At 47.4% G+C, this 20,200-nt stretch overlaps 1 protein-coding gene across 2 annotated transcripts in view; it reads right to left on the bottom strand.

Annotated features, from left to right (window-relative positions):
- LOC136555827 (GDNF family receptor alpha-4) overlaps nucleotides 1-20,200 on the bottom strand; it is a 76,520-nt gene that overhangs the window by 13,035 nt on the left and 43,285 nt on the right. The window contains exons 2-3 of one of the 2 annotated variants that reach the window (XM_066548859.1): nucleotides 5,748-6,026; nucleotides 2,685-2,765 (exon numbers count right to left, since the gene is read on the bottom strand). In XM_066548859.1, coding sequence (XP_066404956.1) covers nucleotides 2,685-2,765; nucleotides 5,748-6,026 — 360 coding nt within the window. The remainder of the gene's footprint in view (nucleotides 1-2,684; nucleotides 2,766-5,747; nucleotides 6,027-20,200) is intronic. The other variant, XM_066548860.1, reaches the window with a different exon arrangement.

Here is a 20,200-nt window from a genome sequence, read left to right as displayed (position 1 = left end):
TGCCCCATCTAGACCATTCTGAGCCAGTATCACCCTGTCCCCAGAAGTGACAGTGTCTTCACAGGGTGGGATCAGAGGTACCATCCAGCCTCGTGCCCCTGGGCACAACCTGATGCTGCCTGCATGTGATGCACGTGGGTCTCTCCCCACACCCTTTGCAGGGTCACCCCTCACTTACATCAGCAAAATCACTCTGCACGTCCACCCTCCTAAACAAGAGGAGAAAGAATGTCCTAGTCTGGGTGGGAGAGCAGAGATGTGCTGTTGGATGCAGGGAAGGCAGAGGAAACCTGCAGTAAGGGGAAAGGTCAGGAAAATAAAGCAAAAACTGTAGTGATGGATGAGAGAAACTGTGTCTTCAGTGGGAAAGGAGGAATCTCTTAAGTTTATGTGCCAACAGCCTTCTCTGTAAAAATAGGGAAAAGGAAGAGGAAAAGGCATTTGTCTAACACTGGTTGTAGGGCTGCTTCAAAGGTGGATGGGACTCTGTTTTATAGAGGGGAAAAATGCTACAGGGTCCATGGCAGGAGTCAGTGGGAACAGCAGAGAATGTGTCTGATTGGACAGATAAAACAAGGGTCCTTCAAGCTTGAGAGAGAAAATTAATTTGAAGCTGCTTTTCACCTCTTTGAATTAAAATCATGACCAGCAGCACACCAGAAGGACTTTCTTCCCAGCACAGAAAGATTTTTCCATTGAGGAAAAATCCCCAGAATGATAAATTTCCAATGCAGAGTCAAGCCCTATCTTTGATTGGGAGTTAAAACCAGACAGTCACTGCTGACAAGTGTTAAAACATTGACAATCCCCCCGAGCCCTTCAAAGCTGGCTGCCCTCCTTTATTTCCCTGACTTTATCAGATGCTCCTTCTCCCACCATTTATTTTTTCCTTCCTTTTGCCCCCTTTTGCTTACAGTGAGCTGGAAGTCAAATTCCAAGTTTTTCAGTTATTTTATGGTGGGTGAAAGTTTTGCTTGTTGTGATCCCTTCGCTAAATAGTTACCTTTAAAACTGCCCAGAGATGAATATTGTCAGAGCGTCGGTTTATGCTGGGAAGCTGCCAGCTAACGTGTAGGAAACAGTTACTTGGAAGGGTTTCATTACCCATTCAGCCAATAAATCACAGGGAACATGTTGGATTTTCTCCTCTTCCCACGCAACACCAGCAGATGTGCTTTTTAAATCACTGCTACGATTAGAGTGGAGGGATATGGTTCCATTTGTACAGTTTTAGTAGTGGCCATATATTGTTTATATAAAATTTAGTTTAATATACCTGTTGTTCAATTGGCCTATGGTCACAAGGGTGTCTTATGTTTCAACAAGTTCTTGGGATTTTTTTTTGATAGATTTGAAAGAGGGTCCTTTGGCAATGTTGACCATATGACCCTGGACACTGGACAGGCAGAGGGCAGCAGGTTGTAATTTATGTAATAGAAGATATTGATTAGTATGAATAAGGACAAAAAGGCCAAGAAATTCCATGTCCCTAAGTGGATGCCAAGTCCTCTGAAGAATCCCTGCTGCTCTGGGCCCATTTGCTTTGCTGCACAACCTATTTCAATTTGCTTTAAAAACCTGAGAGTGTGTTAACCCTGCATAAAATCCCCATCCCTTGTTTTCCCCATGCTCTGAAGCTTTCTGGAATTCAGCAGAAGGGGAAAAATTCCAGTAAAGAAAACCATGATCCAGCAAAAAAATTCCCTGTCCATGCACCAATCTGCCAGGTGGAGTCAGTAAGAGCGAGGTCAGGGAGCACCTCCCATCCTCTCTGCTCCCCTTTTCCAGGCTGATGGGTTAATTTGCTGCAGGACATTTTCACCCAGCAAGTGCCTGGCCATGGTGGGGACTGCAGACATTGTCCAGCTGCAGGGACATGCTGCTCCTTCCTCGCCTGGGTGCACTCCAGCTGTGGATGTCCCCCCCAGAGCAAGGCACTCATTTGGAAAAGCTGTTTGGGCACATCTGCCAGAGACACAGGAGGAGCACATTACCTGCTCCCAGACAGGTAGTTTGGTAAAATACCCACTCTTGGAAAGCTTCCCAAAGCTGTGGAGCACAGGATGGTTGTGGTGGCAGCTGTGCCCTTGGTGATGGATGGGTTATTGGTGGCCACACTGACCTTTGAACTGCTGAGCCCTCGGGGAGTTAAAAGGTGTCAGGCTGCTCTGCTCAGCCATTAACAGGGTTAGAGGTACAGCAGAACACGGCTCTGGGTCCTGAGGTTGCCCTCAGGGCACGTGGTTAAAGGCTGTGGCTGGGATCAACACACAGGTTGAGTTATTGACCTCTTTTTCCTGCAGAGTTTGATCCTTGACTGACGTGGAAGCACCCTCTCAAACCTAACAATGCCCAAGCAGCTCCTGTCTGCATGGAACAGATCATCCACCTGCTATGGAGAATGGGTCATTGGAAGGGGTTTTTGTACCACATTCCTAAGTCCCAGTCCTTCTGGTACAGACATGAAACAGCCCAAAGACAAAAATCACAAGCAGCTTTTCCCAGAACATGTAACAGTTTAGCAAAGGAATCAGAGGCACCTCCTTAGAAAAAACAACTGCTAGACCTGAAGCATGCAATGCTCACAAGGAGCACAAAGGACATCCCTGTCTGCAGCCCTTGACCCCCCAGCCAGGGCCCTCTCTGTCTGCACAGAGGTGTCAGAGCATTTCCCACCCACCTACCTGCAGTGATGGAGGCCAGCCGGACGTAATCAAAGCCCCTGATGAATGGCTCGTAAGGGGAGCTCTCCAGGACATTCATGCCTGGGGGGAAGAGAGAAGCTGGTGAGAAGGCAGATGAGGCTCCTGAGGGAAGGCTAAAATGCACAAGGTTCCACATCTGCAGTGAAATACTGTTTGGTGGGTGCAAGGGGACTGTGCTCTAAAGGCCACCAGTAAATGGACACTCAGAGCCATAGGAACAGGTGTGTGGACACATCCTTGGAGAAGGGAATAGAATGGAACTGGCTTTAAAAATGTATCTCTATTTTGGAGTGGGGCAGCCTGTCGGAACTGTTGAGTTCTGTAGCTCAAGCTCTGGGGCACACGGCAGGGATTGCCAGAGAGGATACCAGACTGTAGCACAGGCTTCTGCTCACGGGCAGAGCTCAAATCACCAGCTCCCTACACACACCATTATTGCAGTTTCTTCTATGTCCCTCCCCGGGTTAAAGGTCCTCACCTCTTTTTAGGACACAGACAGGGCTGTGCACAGGATTATGTGGGTGATGACACACTCCATCTTTACTGTCACCTCTCCCTTTCTCCTTGCCAACAGCCTTTTCTCACTTAGCACAAAGCTAATGACCCACAGCTCCTGCAGAAACTTCCTCTCGTTGTTTTTAAGTCTCTGGGAGCCTGATTTTATTCAACTGGTGCTTCGCTTTCATTTGTGCAATGGTCTGTAATGCCCCATCATCCTGATGGATACCATGGAATATTACTGAAGCAAACAGCTCAGTATCCGTTGGTTTTTTTATTAGACATTTAGATGGATGTGGACAGCAGCAGCAGGTGTACTGGCTGGGATAAAAGGACTATCCAACCCCATGTGCTGGGCATGGGCTGACCTCCAGCTGCAGCCAGAGGCAGCAAGAAATGGCACCCAGTGTCCACAGCCCTGTGCAATCACCACAGCACATTACAAGGCAGCTTTACACCTTCATTGAAATATCTTGTATCGTTACTGACTAGAGAGGGGCCCATTTGTATTTTCCAGCATAGCAGTTTTATGTCCTGATGATAAAGCACCTTATCAGAGAGTTGTTATCGGGTTGTCATCATGTTATTGTGTCTCTAAGTGGGAAGGTGGCTAAACACGGTGTGCTCAAGAGAAGCTGAGTAAATAGTGTGCTTTGTAAATTCCCTGAGCACGCACTTCCACAATTGTTTTTGCAAGAGGGCTTCTAGGAAGCTTTTTGCAGCCTCCTGGGTATGTCTGATTGAGAACAAAGCTCTACATGGACCGTGTGGATTGGCTTCCTTTCTCAGTCAATTAAACATGTGTAAGGACTCTGAAACATGGGACTGCTACGAAATGTATCTCTCTGGGGAAATTAAGGCAAGGAAATAAAAAGTTTGGTGTGCGAATCTGCATTGCAAATGAAGTCAGTTGTTTGAAAAAGTGTGGGGCTCAGGACATGACAGGGAGAAGTGGAGTAGAGCTGTTGTCAGCCTCCAAGAACAGCCCTCTCCCGGTCATTCCCAAGGTGGAAGTCCCAAGGCACTGGGCAGGGAGTCCATCCAGCACCCAACTGCTATTCTGCATCTGGAGACCCAGAGCTGGCCCCTGCCTGCTCTCAGCACTCATTGCCAGCCTCTCTCTTCTCTTCCTTCTAGAGGAAGGTGTCTCTCCCTGCCCATGGCAGGGGCTTGGAACTTTCAGGGTCTTTCAGGTCCCTTCCAACATAAACCATCGTGTGTCCCAGAGCTGGAAACCCTCAAGACAGCACTGCCCTACACAGCTGTGTCACAGGTGACCCGTTTCCAAGTTTGAGCCATGAAGGTCAGCTGGGAAGGAAGGAGCTGTGACACCACCCACTGAGATGAATGGAGAAATTGGATTACCACCTCTTCCCCAGACTCCCCTTCAATGGAAACAAATTTGGCAAATAATTATGGGAAAGGCGAGATACTGGACTGTGCTCAGATCTTGTATTTGCTCAGGTCAGTTCATAGCACCATGCTCAGCACCCTGCAAGCTGTGGCACCTGGAAGCTTCCCAGGAATTTGATCAACCAGTTTCCATCCTGGCAAGCCTGTGCACTGCAGAGTCCATGCTCTTTGTTTTGCTTGGCCTTTTGGCCTGTGGTTTCACCCCTGCACTTTTCCTTTCAGGTTTCAGCCAGCAGTGTTTTATTAATCTACTTCACAGCCCATGGCTGGAAGGGTCTGTTTTATTCCCCATTTTAATTTTCATGGTGCATAAAATACTCACCAGCCTGACAAGGAAGAATTATGGTCACTGAGGTGCAATTTTATGGTGACTCTTAAAAAACGTCAAAATCCAAACTTATTGAATACTGGCTCTGGGAACACTTTAAGTTCCAGCTTGATGTCACCAGCCCCAAATCTTCACTAACACAAAGACACTGGTGCACTTGAGACATTCTAAGAGTGATTTTTTTGAAGCTCATGCTGTTTTTCCTCAATGTCTGGGCTTTATGTTGTGTTTCTATAAAATCTACAGTGTTTATGGTCTTGGTTAACATACTTAGATACAAAATACGCTGTGCATTTCCACAGCAAAAGATCTCAATGTATATTGGGAATGTCATAAAAGAGAGGTTGGGTTAAAAAAAAAAGGAAGGAGGAATCTCAGGTTTTCAGTAGTGCTTTCTCTGAAATGTCAATACCATAGGGATCAATAGGATCATCAAATCTCTTGATGGCCCCACAGGGACCCTCAACTCCAATTGCTGGCCCTACCAGACACCTCAACAATCCCACCCTGTGCCTGAGAGTGTTATTCAAATGCTCCTGGAGCTCTGGCAGCCTTTGGACCGTGCCCATTCCCTGGGGAGCCTGGGCAGTGTCTGAGCACCCTCTGGGGGAAGAGCCTTTCCTGATATCCAACCTAACCCCCTCCAACACAGCTTCATGCTGCTCCCTGCAAGATCAGCACGTCTTGAGACAGAACAGGATCGTACTGGGGTGTTCTGCAGCAACCTCAGAGCTCTGTAGAACGGCCCGTGAGCAATTGCCTTTTAGGAAGATGATCAGAAAGGAGTGCCCCGTCCCACTGACCTTCCATCAGTGTGTGGTGGATGCTCCAGTAGACACTGAGGCAGTGCTTCTCCTTCTTCATGCCGCGCTTGCACTTGCAGCCGTAGAGCTGGCTGGAGAGCAGGGCGCTGACGGTGCTGCGGCACTGGCTCTTGGCGTCGGGGCCCAGCTTGTTGGCGCCGTTGCCCGCGATGCACTGGCGCAGCGTGCGGAACTTGGCGCTGCACACGGGGTCGGTGGTGCACGCCTCGCCCGCCTGCAGGCAGTCCCTGCTGGGGCCCGCGGCCGCTGCCATGCCTGCTGCAAGGGAAGGGGAAGGACGGTCAGCGCCGCGGAGCAGCCCTGCGGGAAATGGCCCGGGACTCCCGCAGTTGAAGGACTCCTGCTCCTCAGATAGGCTTATCCCCAAGCAAGGCAGTCCTATCCAGATAACTCAGTCCCTCTTGAGACAGAGTGCCCGAATACCCACGCTGCTCGAAGCCGTGGCTACCTTTGGCAAGCTAAGTGGATTTCAGCTCTTTAGTGATTATCAGCTCTCCTAGGATTTCAGCTTGTGCTTGCCAAAAGCGCCAGAGGGCTAGGGGTAGAAGCAGACGAGAGAGAGTGGAGAAGGAGAGGTCCTGGCGTTCCACAGTGATGGTTTATTGGGGGGTCGGTGAAGGGTTCCAGCAACAGCTCTTCTTCTGTCGAATGGGCTAAAACAGCCCCTTTTTATAGGATACAGAGGGATCCAGACTTGTCCAATAGTAAGGGTTAGGGGAAAAGTGACCTATGGGGTTACAGAGATAAGCTAGGGTCTGAGAGGCGGAAGACAGGAGCTTATTTTGCTGTCTCATCATGACTCAGCAATCCCTACTGTTAAGTCTCCGCCCGCCATGGGGCCATAGCCAACTCCATGGAGCCTGCTACACACAGTCTCCTTCTTCTGGGGGGCCCAGAGAAGGCGTGGATGCCCCGTCCCTGGAAGCGTTCAGGGCCAGGCTGGATGGAGCTCTGAGTTACTGGGACAGTGGAAGGTGTCTCTCTGCCCATGGCAGAGGGGTGGAACCAGATGAGCTTTGAGGTCCTTTCGAACCCAAATCATTCCATGGTTCTATGACAGGATCAGCCTGGTAGCAGGATTATAAGAGACAGAAACTTGACCAGTTCCTGGTGGTTGATTTTTCCTTCTTGGAGAACAAAAATATTTTCAAATCCTTTCTTTCCCAGCTCTCTATCTCATTTCTGCCCTCCAAAGTTAACAGTAGCCCTATGTTACAGAGACCCTGGCCTCTGCTCCTTGAATATGGTTTAACTGTGCCTACACCTTCCTGGAGCTATAAATGGCTCTGTGTGGGTGTTTTGACATGTAGTCAGCCCACATATATCCCAGCAGTTGGCCCTAGTTCACTGCCACCATTTCCCCAGGACTCCCACTGTTTCTGTCCTGGCTTTTTCCAAGCTTTTGTAAATTGTCTTCAGAGTTCCTTCACCAACACAAAATGCTGTGTTGTCCATTTGGAGAGTCCAAAGCATGGCAGGAAGATGGTATTGCTACATATATGCCAATAAATTAGCTCATCAGGGCTCAGTGGTGCTGTGCCTCAGTACCAGGAGCAGACCAAGCCCGTGTTATTTATTGCTCTTCCTCACTAAAGCAGGCTGGACACACCCAGGCTGGCTCCTGGGATGTGCTCAGCCCAAGGCTTGTGGCTGCATTGCTGCTCCTGGCAAAGGCAGGGTCAGCCATGCTCAGATGAGGCTGTGTGGCACCAGGTGGCACAGAGGGGACTGGTGTGATGGTCTGCAGCATTTGACATAGGTCAGGCAGCACTCCTCCATGGCTTGGGAGAGTGAGGAAGACGCAAACCTGGTTTATAGAAGGGGAGGATCAGTTCCAGTGCCCATACAGTAATTTTGGATTCTGCTGTACTATCAAAACAGAAACTGCTGTCATGACCTTGAAGGACTTCTCCAATACTTCCCAAAGGAAGTCTCTGTCTCTAACGTAACTTGTCTTCCCTTCGGGTAGGAACCAGAAGGGGAAGGACAGAAAAGACCATCTGCTTTTTTGACTCCCTCCAGTGTCTGCTTCAGGTGAGACCCAGCTTGGACAATATTAGAAAATCCTGCTTCCTGAGAAAAATGTGAGTTCCTGATCTCCATCTCTGAGGGCTTAATGAAATCTCTGCTTTTCCAAGACTTTACAGATCTCTTCATAAAGTCCCCTTTTCTGCCTTCCAACTGCTACCTCTCCTTAATTTCTGCACCTCCCAGCTGAGCACTCGAGCCCAGGATATCCATTTCTGTTCCCTCAGCAGTCACAGTGTGTTTGCTAAGAAGGAGCTGCCTCTGTTGCTCTTGATTAGAGTAGAAAGTAGCAGCTGGAGTTCAGATACTTCAATTATGTTTATTACAAACTTTGGGTGAACCCACTAGGAGGTTTCCTCCTGAAGTATCCCAGTGGAATCTCAAATGAAAAACCTTTCATCTAACTGCAGACTATTTCAAAGTGCCTCATGGCCAATGTCAAGCTTTCAGGTATTTCAAATCTCACACTATCTCAAATTTGAGTTCTCCTGCCCCTGATTTATTCATAGACCTAGTTTATTTAGCACTCAAGGCTTGTTTGGATCTGCCAAATGTGGAGAGAGAAATTATTTCCAACATGTGGGAAACTCTGCCTTCGGCTGTCATATACTGAAGAACTTCGAACACAAGGAACCAGTTTCCTTGAAATATCATTTGGGCAATTTGCAAATTCACTGAGATCCATAAAATGAGCTAGAGAACATATCTGAGCAGAATCCATAGGAATAAAGGAAAAAATACTTCACTTATTTCAGTCTGGCTTTTTCCAAAGGGTCTCCTCTGAATGAGGATAAAGCCCAGCAGGCTGTATTCCAGAAGAGATGACTTTGTCAGTGTCCTGTCAGCTGCTAGAAAAGTAGGTTAAAATAGAAATTATGACCTTCCTTCCCTTTCTCCGCTACATGAATTGCAGAAGATACTCCCCAGGATGGTTATAAACACAACCAGCCTGTAAAAGCTGTAAAACACTTCGGGATCTCACTTTAATAAATCAAGCAGATTGACCATTTGAGAAATTTTCCTGCAAAATTTTAAGTAAATATATCCTCAAACCAAGCCTTGCTTCATAGAACAAAGGCCAGGGGTGAATATTTACAGCCCAAACCCACAGCATAAAACACCTCCATTCAGACTTTATGACAGAGGTGCTTGAAGCCACTTGCAGTGTCATGAATGACCCGTTCCGTAATTGTGTCACTTAAAAACCAAATCATTCAGGGGCTTTTATTGTTAGCGGTGTCTTTGCAACTGAGACAACATAACACCACGTTTTTCTCCTCACACTGCCCCTGAGAGAGTAATTTTATGCAACATTAAGACAGCACCTCTTAGGGAAAAAGATAAATCTCATGACTTATAAAATTGATAGTGCTTCCTAACAGGCAGGGACAAGAGCAATATTAGGTCTTCTCTCCCAAAGATGGAGTGGCCTTTCTGGTTTTGCCTTCAAAAATAGCTCCTGGCAGGCTCTGTGCCACGGGATTTTCCTCCTCCTTGGCTAACCGGGGAATTGGGAAATGCACGGAGCTCTGCTTGGCTTGGGCTTTCTGAGTCTCTGCTTTTCTAATAGCAGCCCTTCCAGCTCCCTCTGCTCCCTTTAAAAAGCCATTTGTCTGGAGTTTTATTTCTCACTCCCTGCTAATTTCACGCTGTTTACGGTGGGCAGATGGAGTAATGAGTTTATTTTCACATCCTGTTTGTAGCTGTGCTCCACATCTGTTTCTGCTCACTCTTATCTCAGTGTCATTCACCCAAAGCTACTCCTCAAGTGTGGGAGTAAGAGAAAATCCCGTCTCTTCCCATTTTAACAGACCTCAGCTCCTCTCAGATAGGTGTCTCAAAGTGCTGACCAAGCAGGTCTGACTCTCCTCCAAGGACACAATTTCCTTTCTCAAGGAAGTGCAGCTGTGTCTGTGGCACAGAAGTGTGAAGGTGATTCTGTGAGGGCTGGAAATAGTGAATAAAATGCCTGGAGAGCACCAATGTGGAGTCCTGTCACTCTCCCTTTCTTACTCAACTTAGCCTTTAGATGTTTTAGCAGGAACCACACCAGTTCCACTGGGGCCCTGGGATACATCCCCCTTCCCTCCCCTCCAGTTTATATATGAATTCAGTGGGAATCTTTTTACACTCCTCATTTGAGGGGCTGGAGAATGTCCAGAAAAGGGCAACAAAAAGCTGGGGAAGGGTCTAGACAGTAGTGCTGTCTTATGAAGAGCAGCTGAGGGAGCTGGGAAAGGGGCTCAGTCTGGAGAAAGGGGGATCAGGGATGTCTTGAAGAAATATTCCTAGTGTTTCCCAACTATCCATAAACCAATAGGCATGCTTGAATGGGCCCAGGTGGCTAATGCAGGTGGCCCCTGCTAAACCTTGTTTAAACTGTGTTTTCATGTCACGATTTTTTAGCCAAATGCTCAGGATCACACAATGAACAAACTCTTGTACACAGCTAAAATTTAATTTCCCATTTGCTGCTGAAATACCTGCAGAGCAGCCCCCATGAAGAGCTCTGCCATACCTATGCTCCTTCCCCCAGCCTGCTTGAGAACAGCCTCCCCACGAGATCCCACACACCTTGTCCAGAACTCAGAGCTGTCACCTGGGGTTTGTAGAGCCCAGAAACCTCCTTTGGGATGCTGTTCTCCATGCAAGGGGAAGTTTCCTTCCCTTCCCCGTGTCTTGCCCTGATCTCAGTGCAGGTTCCATGCTCCAACTCCTCTCTGAGAGCTGCCCCAGTGTTTCCTGTGTTAACTCAGAGCAGCTCACCTGAGGAGGACACCACCACTCCCTGCTGACAGTCCTCTGTGGACTTTGATGGTTTTACCAACATAGCACACACATAATGGAATCCCACACTGCAAATCGATCTCCTAGTGATCCTTCCCAGCCAGCACTGGGGTGGTGGAATTTCCTGAGAACATCTCAGGAATGCAGGGTCTGAGGGTGTTAAAACAATACTGGAAAGTTCAGGCCAATAACGTGCTGCGTGTCTTGATCAGGCATTAAAAATGTGCTGCCTGATCCTCTGTCCCTCCAGCTCTGACCCTTTACCCCTTCCCTCCATGTTTTGAGCAATCTTTTGTCTGTATTTGATCTATGCCTCCACACAGGACTTTACAGGCACCGAGGAGATACAAATAACCACAGCAACACCCACTGAATATTTCCTTCTGCTCTGATGGCTGATCCATGTAGGAGATAACCACTCACTGTACAGACTCAAACCCAAAGAAAACAATTCTCTCATCTGCCTGGCTGTTTATCACAGATTTATACATGACACCCAGATACCATGACAAGTTGTATCATGTCTCCATTACCCTTAAGGAGAACAGAATTCATCATGAAAGCCCTCATGATGACTTGGGGTAAAGTCTCCCTAGATATCATTGCTCCCCTACACTAACACATCCTTTTTGACAAGGCTTCAGCCTTTGTTTTCTAAAGATGCCTCTGGAATGCCCCATCCTGCTGGACTGACTCAGCCAGACTAACCACCAAATCAGCTATAAACAATATTCTTATGAAAGGAGGATGAAAGGCAGACCATCACGCTCAGTGCATGACCTGGTTGCAAATAGTTGTGTATCTATTTTAAATAAGTTTAATCCATCAGACCAGGAAGAAGGCTTAAAATTTTTGTGGATCCATGAAGTCCCAAAGTGGGTACAGGTTATTCTGAAATGCTGGGAATCTGAAACACAGATCACACAACTAGCTGCAAGTTTTGGCAGAGAAAATGATCCGTCACATTCATTCCTTGCTGAAATCTGGGGACACCATGATATTGGTGTATTGGGAAGCTTCAGTCCCTGATTTCCACTGGAACAGAGGCTCTTCTCCCACTCCCAAAGCTAGGCAGCATACCAGACAGGGTGACTGGGATTTGTGATCACCAGGGTCTCAACACTGGTGCATTGTATCCCACATTTATCCCACCCTGTGGGAAAACTGGTGGTCTCTGGATGTCAGCTCCTTGTATACCAAGGTGAGAGAACATCTAGCAGAGAGCAGTAAGGACAACTGAGGTCTCAAGGGCTAGAGGTGATCTTTAAGTATTTACAGTAGATATATAAGACCTCAAGTTCCACCTCAATTTGACTTTAAAATGTCCTGGCCCATGGTAAAGACATAATGATTCTCTGCTGAGGCAGAGCAAAACAAGCTTAGAACCAGGAGACAGGTCCTCTTTTGTTCTAACTCTGCCTGGGTCTGCTCAGTCACATCACCTTGTGATCTTTCCCACCTCTGACCTGCCATGCTCCCCATCCAGATCTCCCCATGTGCTGAGCAGGGCTCACACATGTCCCTGTTCACCTGAAAGATGATGGCGAGCAAGAAGTTTGTTCCCTTGTCTTGCTGGGGCTTCAAGTCTAATATTTGACCTGCACACAGAATCACAGAATAATTTAGGTTGGAGAAGCCCTTTCAGGTCACCAAGTTCAACCATTCCCCCTGCACTGCCCATGCCCCCAAGTGCCACATCCACAGGGCTCTGAAACCTCATCATTAAACCCTTTGCATCTTCTCCTTTTACAAGCAAAAATTCTTCTCATGTTGCAGTTGATACTCGTCTGCCACTAAAGCAGCATTCAGGAGTCATCAGCCACAGAGTCTGAAGTAACTGAGCTCCTCAAACATCACTTGATTTTTGTTCATGTATTTTTATTTCTCTATTTGTGTATCAAGATCAGCTCAGCTTCCCAGCCCAGATTTGGACAAGCAAGGCAGCCTAATTCTCATCTTTCCGAGCCAAATTTCAGCTAACAACACCCAATGCCTTAAAGGCAGTCTGCTTACAACACCCAATGCCTTAAAGGCAGTCTGCTTAAGTCCAGCAGAGTGAAATCCAGATCTTTCTCAGTGCCTGTAATAGTTTTATAACATATAGAATTAAATATCTGAGATTTTTTAAACTCCCTTAGCTCCACTTTGCTTCAAATCATTTGACTGAAGAGTTCTGGCATTCACCAACTCCTCAAAATCTTGCAAAGTCCTATTAATTAACTGTGCACTGATGTAAAAAATGACCACTTCTGGAAGCCCATATGTGCCACATAAAGGTTTATTGTTTCCTACGGGGTATCTTAATATGAGAGTGTCTAATAATGCAGTCTCAGTGCCATGGATGGTCCCACAGGTCCACCACGCCTGACCCAGCCTCGTTGGTTTTTGTCTCCAAGGTAGAAACTCCTGACACATTTCACATACACCTATTTCTTCCATCCCTGTGTGCATTGGTGGCCACTGCAATGGATTTTCATGATCTCACAGATTCTGTAGAATCCCGCAGGGCTGTAGCACCAACACTGCTAATCCTTGCACGTGTGCCCTGTGCTCTCAGTGACAGAAAGCTCTCATCTGGATTGATATGCAGCTCCCAAGCCTCCTGCCAGTGGCACTGTTAAAAGCTTTCTGCAGTGCCTTCTCCTTTGCCATGGCTCCCAGAAGTTTATTCCCAATGATGTTTGAGATGAGAGAAATCTCTTCTACCAGATTTCCATGGCCAGTGCAGTTCTCCACCAGCACTCAAGAATGATGCTCAAACCCTCCCAGGACAGCAGTGCCTGCTCTCAGCTTGTTTTCCTGGTTTACACTGCTCAAACTGCATGGATGGAGCTGGAAAATTAAAGCTGAACACCCTCCTGTCTTCTCACAGGTGAATGAGCTATTTCTTTAGCAACAGTGACATTGGGGTCAATTTTTTTTGAGATCCGTTTCCCCTATGTAGTAGGCATAGGGACAGGCGTTCGGAAGATTTCGGGCTGTGACGGAAAATTACAGGAATCCTTCTGCCCCTCTCCCCATAGATAAGGATCACCCTTGGAATGTAGCCAGACGTGTAGCCCCCCTAACCTATGCATGCCAGTAACTTTCCACTCCATACTAACCCTAGAAAGTATAGCCAAACCCCTGTCTGACGTAGAGAAGCCCCTTAGTCCATAAATACCCTTGAGACCCCTCAATAAACGCCTTTAACCGTCCACCACATTGGTGTCAGCGTCCGTTATTGGCCACGAAGGATCCCAAGGAGAAGATCGCAGTGCTGGACTCCGATACCAGGTCATCGCGGCCTTCACAAGAAGGCAACACCCCTACCTGAATATTTTTCTTTAACAACTCCTGCAGCAAAGGCATCCCTCTGTACATGAAGGTGCTTTTTGCAGAGGGGTTGAGAAAACAATTCCACCATAGTGCACAGGAGTTCTGTCACACTGCCCTGAGTCATTCACAGAGGGATTTACTGGCCAGGTGGTTGATCTTGAGGTGAAATATTCAAGATCAGGTTGGACAGGGCTCTGAGCAGTGTGATCTAGTGCAAGATGTTCCTGCTCATTGCAGGGGGTTGTACAGACAACCTTTAAAGATCTCTTCAAAACCCAAACTATTCTCTAACTCTCTGGCACAGCTTGCCCAAACTCAGGTGCTTGCTTTCCTCTCTTTGGCTGGCAAAACTCCCTGTCCACGCTGGCACTCCTCTTTCTCTTGGAATCCTGAATAACAGCCCAGAAAGAACAGAGCTCATTTAATTCCAGGAGCCAAACCCTGCAAATCTTTCTTAGCTGTCAAAGCAGCATTTCTGTATTCACATGGCTTTGGCCAGAGTCTGTGTATACGTCGATTCACATCCACTTTCTCCCAAATACCCCACATTTCTGATTTCAAATTAGATTTTTTTTGCCATGGCCTATTTTTTGACCCTTCTGCTGCCCTCTCCCCTACCCCCCAGCCTATGTGGACTGCAATGCCCTTATTTCCTTCAAATTATTCTTGCATTTTCCTGTCAAAAACCTTAGGAGCAAGTTAAAATCCAGAGGGAAATTTTTATAAGGAACATGTCCCATCAGGGGCATTGGAAATGCAGACTTACAAAGTCTTCTTAGTCAGGGCAATTTGCAAATACCCAAGAGGGGCAGATTACAGGATGAAGATACCCCACATCTCCAGCTATTGTCTTCAAAATACCTCCCTTGGTACACAAAGGAAAACATTTTCTCTGAATATTCCTGCTGAGTTGTTTGGCATCTAATCTCCATCTGGGGGACTTGTGCTTCTTTCCTGCTGCTCCCAGAGGCAGGCATATTGCAGTGACTTCTATTTTGAAAAACTGTTTTCAGTGTTTGCAGATAGTCCCAACCCTTCCCTTAACTTCTGCCTCATGAGCAGAGCAGCATTTCTGGAGGCTGAAGCACTGAGGGTTCAGGATCTGACAGCACAGATTTCTATGCTCTGCTCACCAGTGCTATTAAAGACATCTCAACACTGTTTTATTTTCTCTTTTCCCCCTGGTCTACACTTCCTTGCAGTGTATCACTTTCCAGATACCATCCAGCCATTCACATCTTTTCCCATTCACGAGGGTCTCTCCCTCTGCTGTAGTCTGTGGCTGCAGCAGGTTCCCAGGGAGGAGCTGTTGACCAAAAAAGAGATGGTGGAGTGAGGCTGAGGGTGAGGAGAGGGATGGGTCTGCTGGTGATCCATTGCCCCACAGCTGCTGACTCATAAACTGGGAACAGAAATGGATCTGGCATTCGTGCCATGGGTTCTCCCTCTCTGGCATAACCAAGAACAAGACCCTGAACTTCTGCTGTGGCCCAGGTCAGAACATGTGATGGGTGATGAGAGGGGCAACAGCTCCAAGGAGATAAAGTAATTTGAGGACATGGATCCTTTTGGGCAAGACCTTCAGAATGACATCCAGGCTGCTTCTGTCATGTCCCACCACACTCTCCACAGAATAAGAGATGTTCCCCTCCAAATTCTGCTTTAAAATCTGCTTTAAAATTTCCCCTCATGGCACAGAATTGCTTAGACAGAAATACATTCTCCCAGGGGCTGCTGGACCCTGTCAGAGAGTCTGTGTATATGAGCTACTTGAGATGGTAGAAAAGTAACGTCTTTATCTTTCCAACTCTTATGAAGAATGAGATCCCAAAGGAGTGGAAAAAGAAAGAAGCAGGCAGAAGAACCAGATGAATTATGGATCAACCTCATGGATAACACTGTCCAGGAAAGCAGGTGTGACATGGGATTTGACCTCTCCAAGATATTGGGCACAGGTCCAAGCGTGAGTGGCCTCTGAGCAGTCACAGCCAAGTGGGTGTCCATGAACACAGAGCTCCAAAACCAGAAGAGGTTTTGTCAGACTCAGAGGTGTTTGAGAGTCTGTCCTGAGTCTGTTACTGTTCAATATTCCCATAATGGCTCCAGTGATGGAATAGAGAACAGATTTCTGTAATTTGCGGCTGACAGAAGATGAGGAGGGGGTCACAAGCAATGGGCAAGACAAGACTGGAATTCAAAATTATCTTGGTCTGTTCAAGGCAGTGTATGAAATCAGGAGGATGACACTGACCAGAAGCAAAAGTGGCACTGGGAGATGTGAGTGTGAAAGGACAGGAGGGAAAAGCAAAGCTAGGAAATAGAAGCTAGGGAGATATGGCTGTGGGGAGAGAGGTGGTCACAGGCTGAACAGGGAAAAGAAACAGGATGAAAACCAGAAAACATGTGGTCTGGGGCATAAGTGGTATGTGTTTATCACAGGAAGTAATTATTCTGCACTTCTCAGCCCCAGTAAGGCTTTAGCTGGAGTTTGGGTCATCTTTTGATAGGACAACACATGTTAAGGAAGATGACAAGATCCCAGGGGAATTTTATTAAAATTATAAATGGTTTTCAGGCTGAGGTGAGGATGAAAGAAAAGGATTTGTGTAGTTTAGGATGAAGGCTGTGAAGAAACAAGATCAGAGCACTCAAATACATAAACAAGACATTTTCGATGTGGACACTGATAGATATCCCTCCACTGCTGTGGTACATGAGATGAGATGTAATTCTGAGTGAATGTGCAGCAAGGGAGATTTAGATCAATATTAAGAAAAATGTTACATGGGAAGTTAAGAAGTGGAACAGATTATGGAGGGTCTGTTTAATCCCCAGCAGTGGAATTGTTTACAAAAGCACCTGTCAGAAGCAACTCTTGCATCCTCCCTTCCCTGCTGGAGCTGTGGGTGTTGTACACGTGGTCCCTTCCCATTCTCTGTCCCTGGGACACCTTCCATGGGAGACCTTGTGGCAGCTGTGGATTGTGAAATGAGGACAGACACCTCCAAATCAAACAAACCACACTGGAGACAGGCACAAATGGAAGGGGAATAATGTCTGTGTGAAGTGTGGCTCTCTCAGAACGAGCATCTCCCTCCTCAAAGCCAGACTGGACACTGGGGCTGGAGCAAGCTGGGACAGTGAAGGTGTCCCTGGCCAGCACTCCCTGGGTAGCCCTTCCCTGTTTCACCAGGCTCCAACATAGCTCCTAACACTCTGTTTCTATCCACTGGCTCCCACCAAACACTGACACACCAAGCTGCAGAAAGGTGGTTGGGTTTTTAAAGCACATGCTGGAGGTCTATGTCCTCCTTTGCCATCCCTGGCAGGGATCTGAGGGAACTGCTGTTCCAGGGCAAGCTGAGCCCATTTGCACAGCCCACAACCTCCTTTGTGGCCAGAGCAGCTTGGAAGGCAGAGCACGGAGCATCCCTGTCCACGCTGCCAATAACAACATCAGGGCAATGCCTTCAGAGACAGAGCTCTGGGAACACAGAGTTCATCCAGCTCTCCGGGGGAGCTGCGATGCCCACGGCATCAAACAGCCCTAAAAATGTCTGATGCTCTTGGTTCAGCGGGGTCCAGCAGTCATTTTCAAGTCCCTGCTCTTGCTGTAGAGAAGTGAGGAGAAAATTACGTTTTCCTCGTTTGATCTCTGGCACTTGCTGGATCAGAAAAGTCTACGGGAGTTGAGTTTGAACTGCTGCCAGACCAACAATTGTTAGCAAAAATGGACAGGATTTGGATCCTGCCTTCAGCGGTTTCAACACTCTTATCTGTCCTGCACATCATTCCATATAACTAAGCACTGGAAAGCTTTCCAACTCTGCCAGCAAAGCACAAGAGCAGCCAAGATGGGCCAAGACAACTGTGCAGACCTTGAGCATTCATTGCTAAGGACAGAATCTCACCCGTTTTTAAAGGGTCATTTATCAATGAACTCTCTTCTTAATGCACCTCTTTGAAGCACTTAAATGCCAGTGTGCTCTGTGCTGCATGGCTATGATGGGGATCCCAGCCATGTGTCAAGCAGCAACTGTGACCCCTTTTTCTGTGATTAAGTTCATTTTTGTTCCATCCAATTTTTTTTTGTACATGATTAACCGGTGAATAAAAAGGCCATTTTTTATTTTTCTTTGCAAGGGCTGAAGCAGTTTTAATCATATATAATTCAACACTTGCTATGCCATTAGCATTGCCTGCTTTAAGATGAATTTGGCACTAAACAAGCACTCAATTATACTCCCCCGCCTCTATTTTCTTTGGAAGTTGCAAAATTCATTCAAACAAAAGCTAAACCCTCCTGAAGATTTATGAAGATTAATGATGATTAAAATCAAAGAACAGAGATTCTCCTCCTGCTGTTACAAAGTCACAGGGCTCCAATAAATGTCTTCCAGTGACACTTTTCCAGGCAACCCTGGGTTCAAAGACAAAATTGTGTACATGCCTGTACCAGCACAGGTCATTGCATCTATCCATCATCCCTTCATCTCTCACTGACCTTTTTCTGCCTCTGACACTAAATATTAGACACAAAGGCTGGAGTTAGTAAGGCCAAATCAGAAGCGAGGACGAATAAGGCATACAGTGAAACTGGAAGAGGAAGCCAAGTTGGAAAAACCAGGGAAGATTTCAGCTGAGGAAGGGAAAAGGCAGTGAGAAGTGAGACACAAGACAACTGGAATTTAGGCATATAACCGTACAGGAAAACAGTTAGGGAATGCAAAGAGGAACCCAAATTAAATACTTGCAGTAACTCTGGAATCACTCCTGTGCCCTCAGTGGCTTGAGGAGAGCCTGGGCAGCCTCACTTAGCTGGGACAACTCCCACAGCCTGTGGGGCTCGTGGTGGGGCAGTCTGACTACAAACAGAGCGTGGGAGGGCATGGAGGGGAAAGGCAGGATGTGCTGGAACAGCAAAAACACAAAACCATGAGAACTTACATTGGAATCAACAAGGCTCCACAGCAGAGAGGCACTGAGGTTGTAAATGCAAGGACTCACAATCTGAGACCGCCATGAATAATCCAGAAGGAGCTGAAATCCACGCTCCCATCCCACACCAGCACAAGGGCACAGTCACATAACAGCCCAGCCTGTGCATTAATGCAGCCTCACACAGAGGAGGGATTCTCATTACACCTGTCTGCCTTGTCCAGAACATCAGCTGGCTGACAGTCAGACCAGAGATACTATTTTAATCATCAGACTTGGGTGAGAATTGTACCTGTGGAGGCAGTGCAAGCCTTGTGTCTGTACCTTGTGTAATATTTAGAGTGCTGTGCTGAGAAGGGAGAGGCTGCATTGTGAGATCTGCACGGCCTTGGCAAGTCTTTCCTAATACATCTCATAAAAGGGAGAGCAAAAAAGATATTTCAGCTGGGTAACTGAGTCATAAAAAGCATAAAACCAATTTGGAGGACACAGAATAAGGAAAAACAGTGGAAACATGGCGAGAAAGAGAGAAGATGAATGGATCATGTCTTGGGGTAGCTCCAAAACCAGGATGATAAATTGGTTTTCCCTAGGGCTGCTGAGTTGAGGCATTGGGCAGAAATGGGCAACAAATGAACAACAAAGGCAGTGTGTTAAAAAATAAAATATAGAGTATAAAGCAAATAGTAAATTATCTGTCATGTAAGGGTGGTATAGAAAAGAAGTCAAGGCCTGCTTGGAGCAACCTGGTCCAGAGGAAGGTGTCCCTGCCCATGGCAGGGGGTGGAACAAGATGAGCTTGAAGGTCCCTTCCAACCCAAACCATTCCATAGTTCTCTGATAATTGTGTTGGCAGCCATTTCATTCCCCCCTGAGATGGGTGTCCTTGTTTGTGTGTCACTGGAGGAGCCAGCTGCCCACCTGTGGGTATTTAGTGCAGCCTGGGATGCTCCAAGGTATCTGAGACAGGAGCAGGGCTACAGGTGGGACACAGTCCCATGGGAATCCTGCCCGCTCCTGGAGCAGCAGCTGAGCAGAGCTCCAGGCAGGGCAGCACCTCAGCTGGGGCCTGGCAGATGAAACTGGAGGGAGACAGCCCCTGGAGCCCAGTCCAGGTCAAACTGGAGGGAGACAGCCCCTGGAGCCCAGTCCTGGCAGATGAAACTGGAGGGAGACAGCCCCTGGAGCCCAGTCCAGGTCAAACTGGAGGGAGACAGCCCCTGGAGCCCAGTCCAGGTCAAACTGGAGGGAGACAGCCCCTGGAGCCCAGTCCAGGTCAAACTGGAGGGAGACAGCCCCTGGAGACCAGTCCAGGTCAAACTGGAGGGAGACAGCCCTTGGACAGCCCCTGGACAGCCCCT

This window comes from Molothrus aeneus, chromosome 4 (genome assembly GCF_037042795.1).
Source record: "Molothrus aeneus isolate 106 chromosome 4, BPBGC_Maene_1.0, whole genome shotgun sequence".
Classification (NCBI taxonomy): Eukaryota; Metazoa; Chordata; class Aves; order Passeriformes; family Icteridae; genus Molothrus; species Molothrus aeneus.
This window is presented reverse-complemented; position numbering and strand designations above follow the sequence as displayed.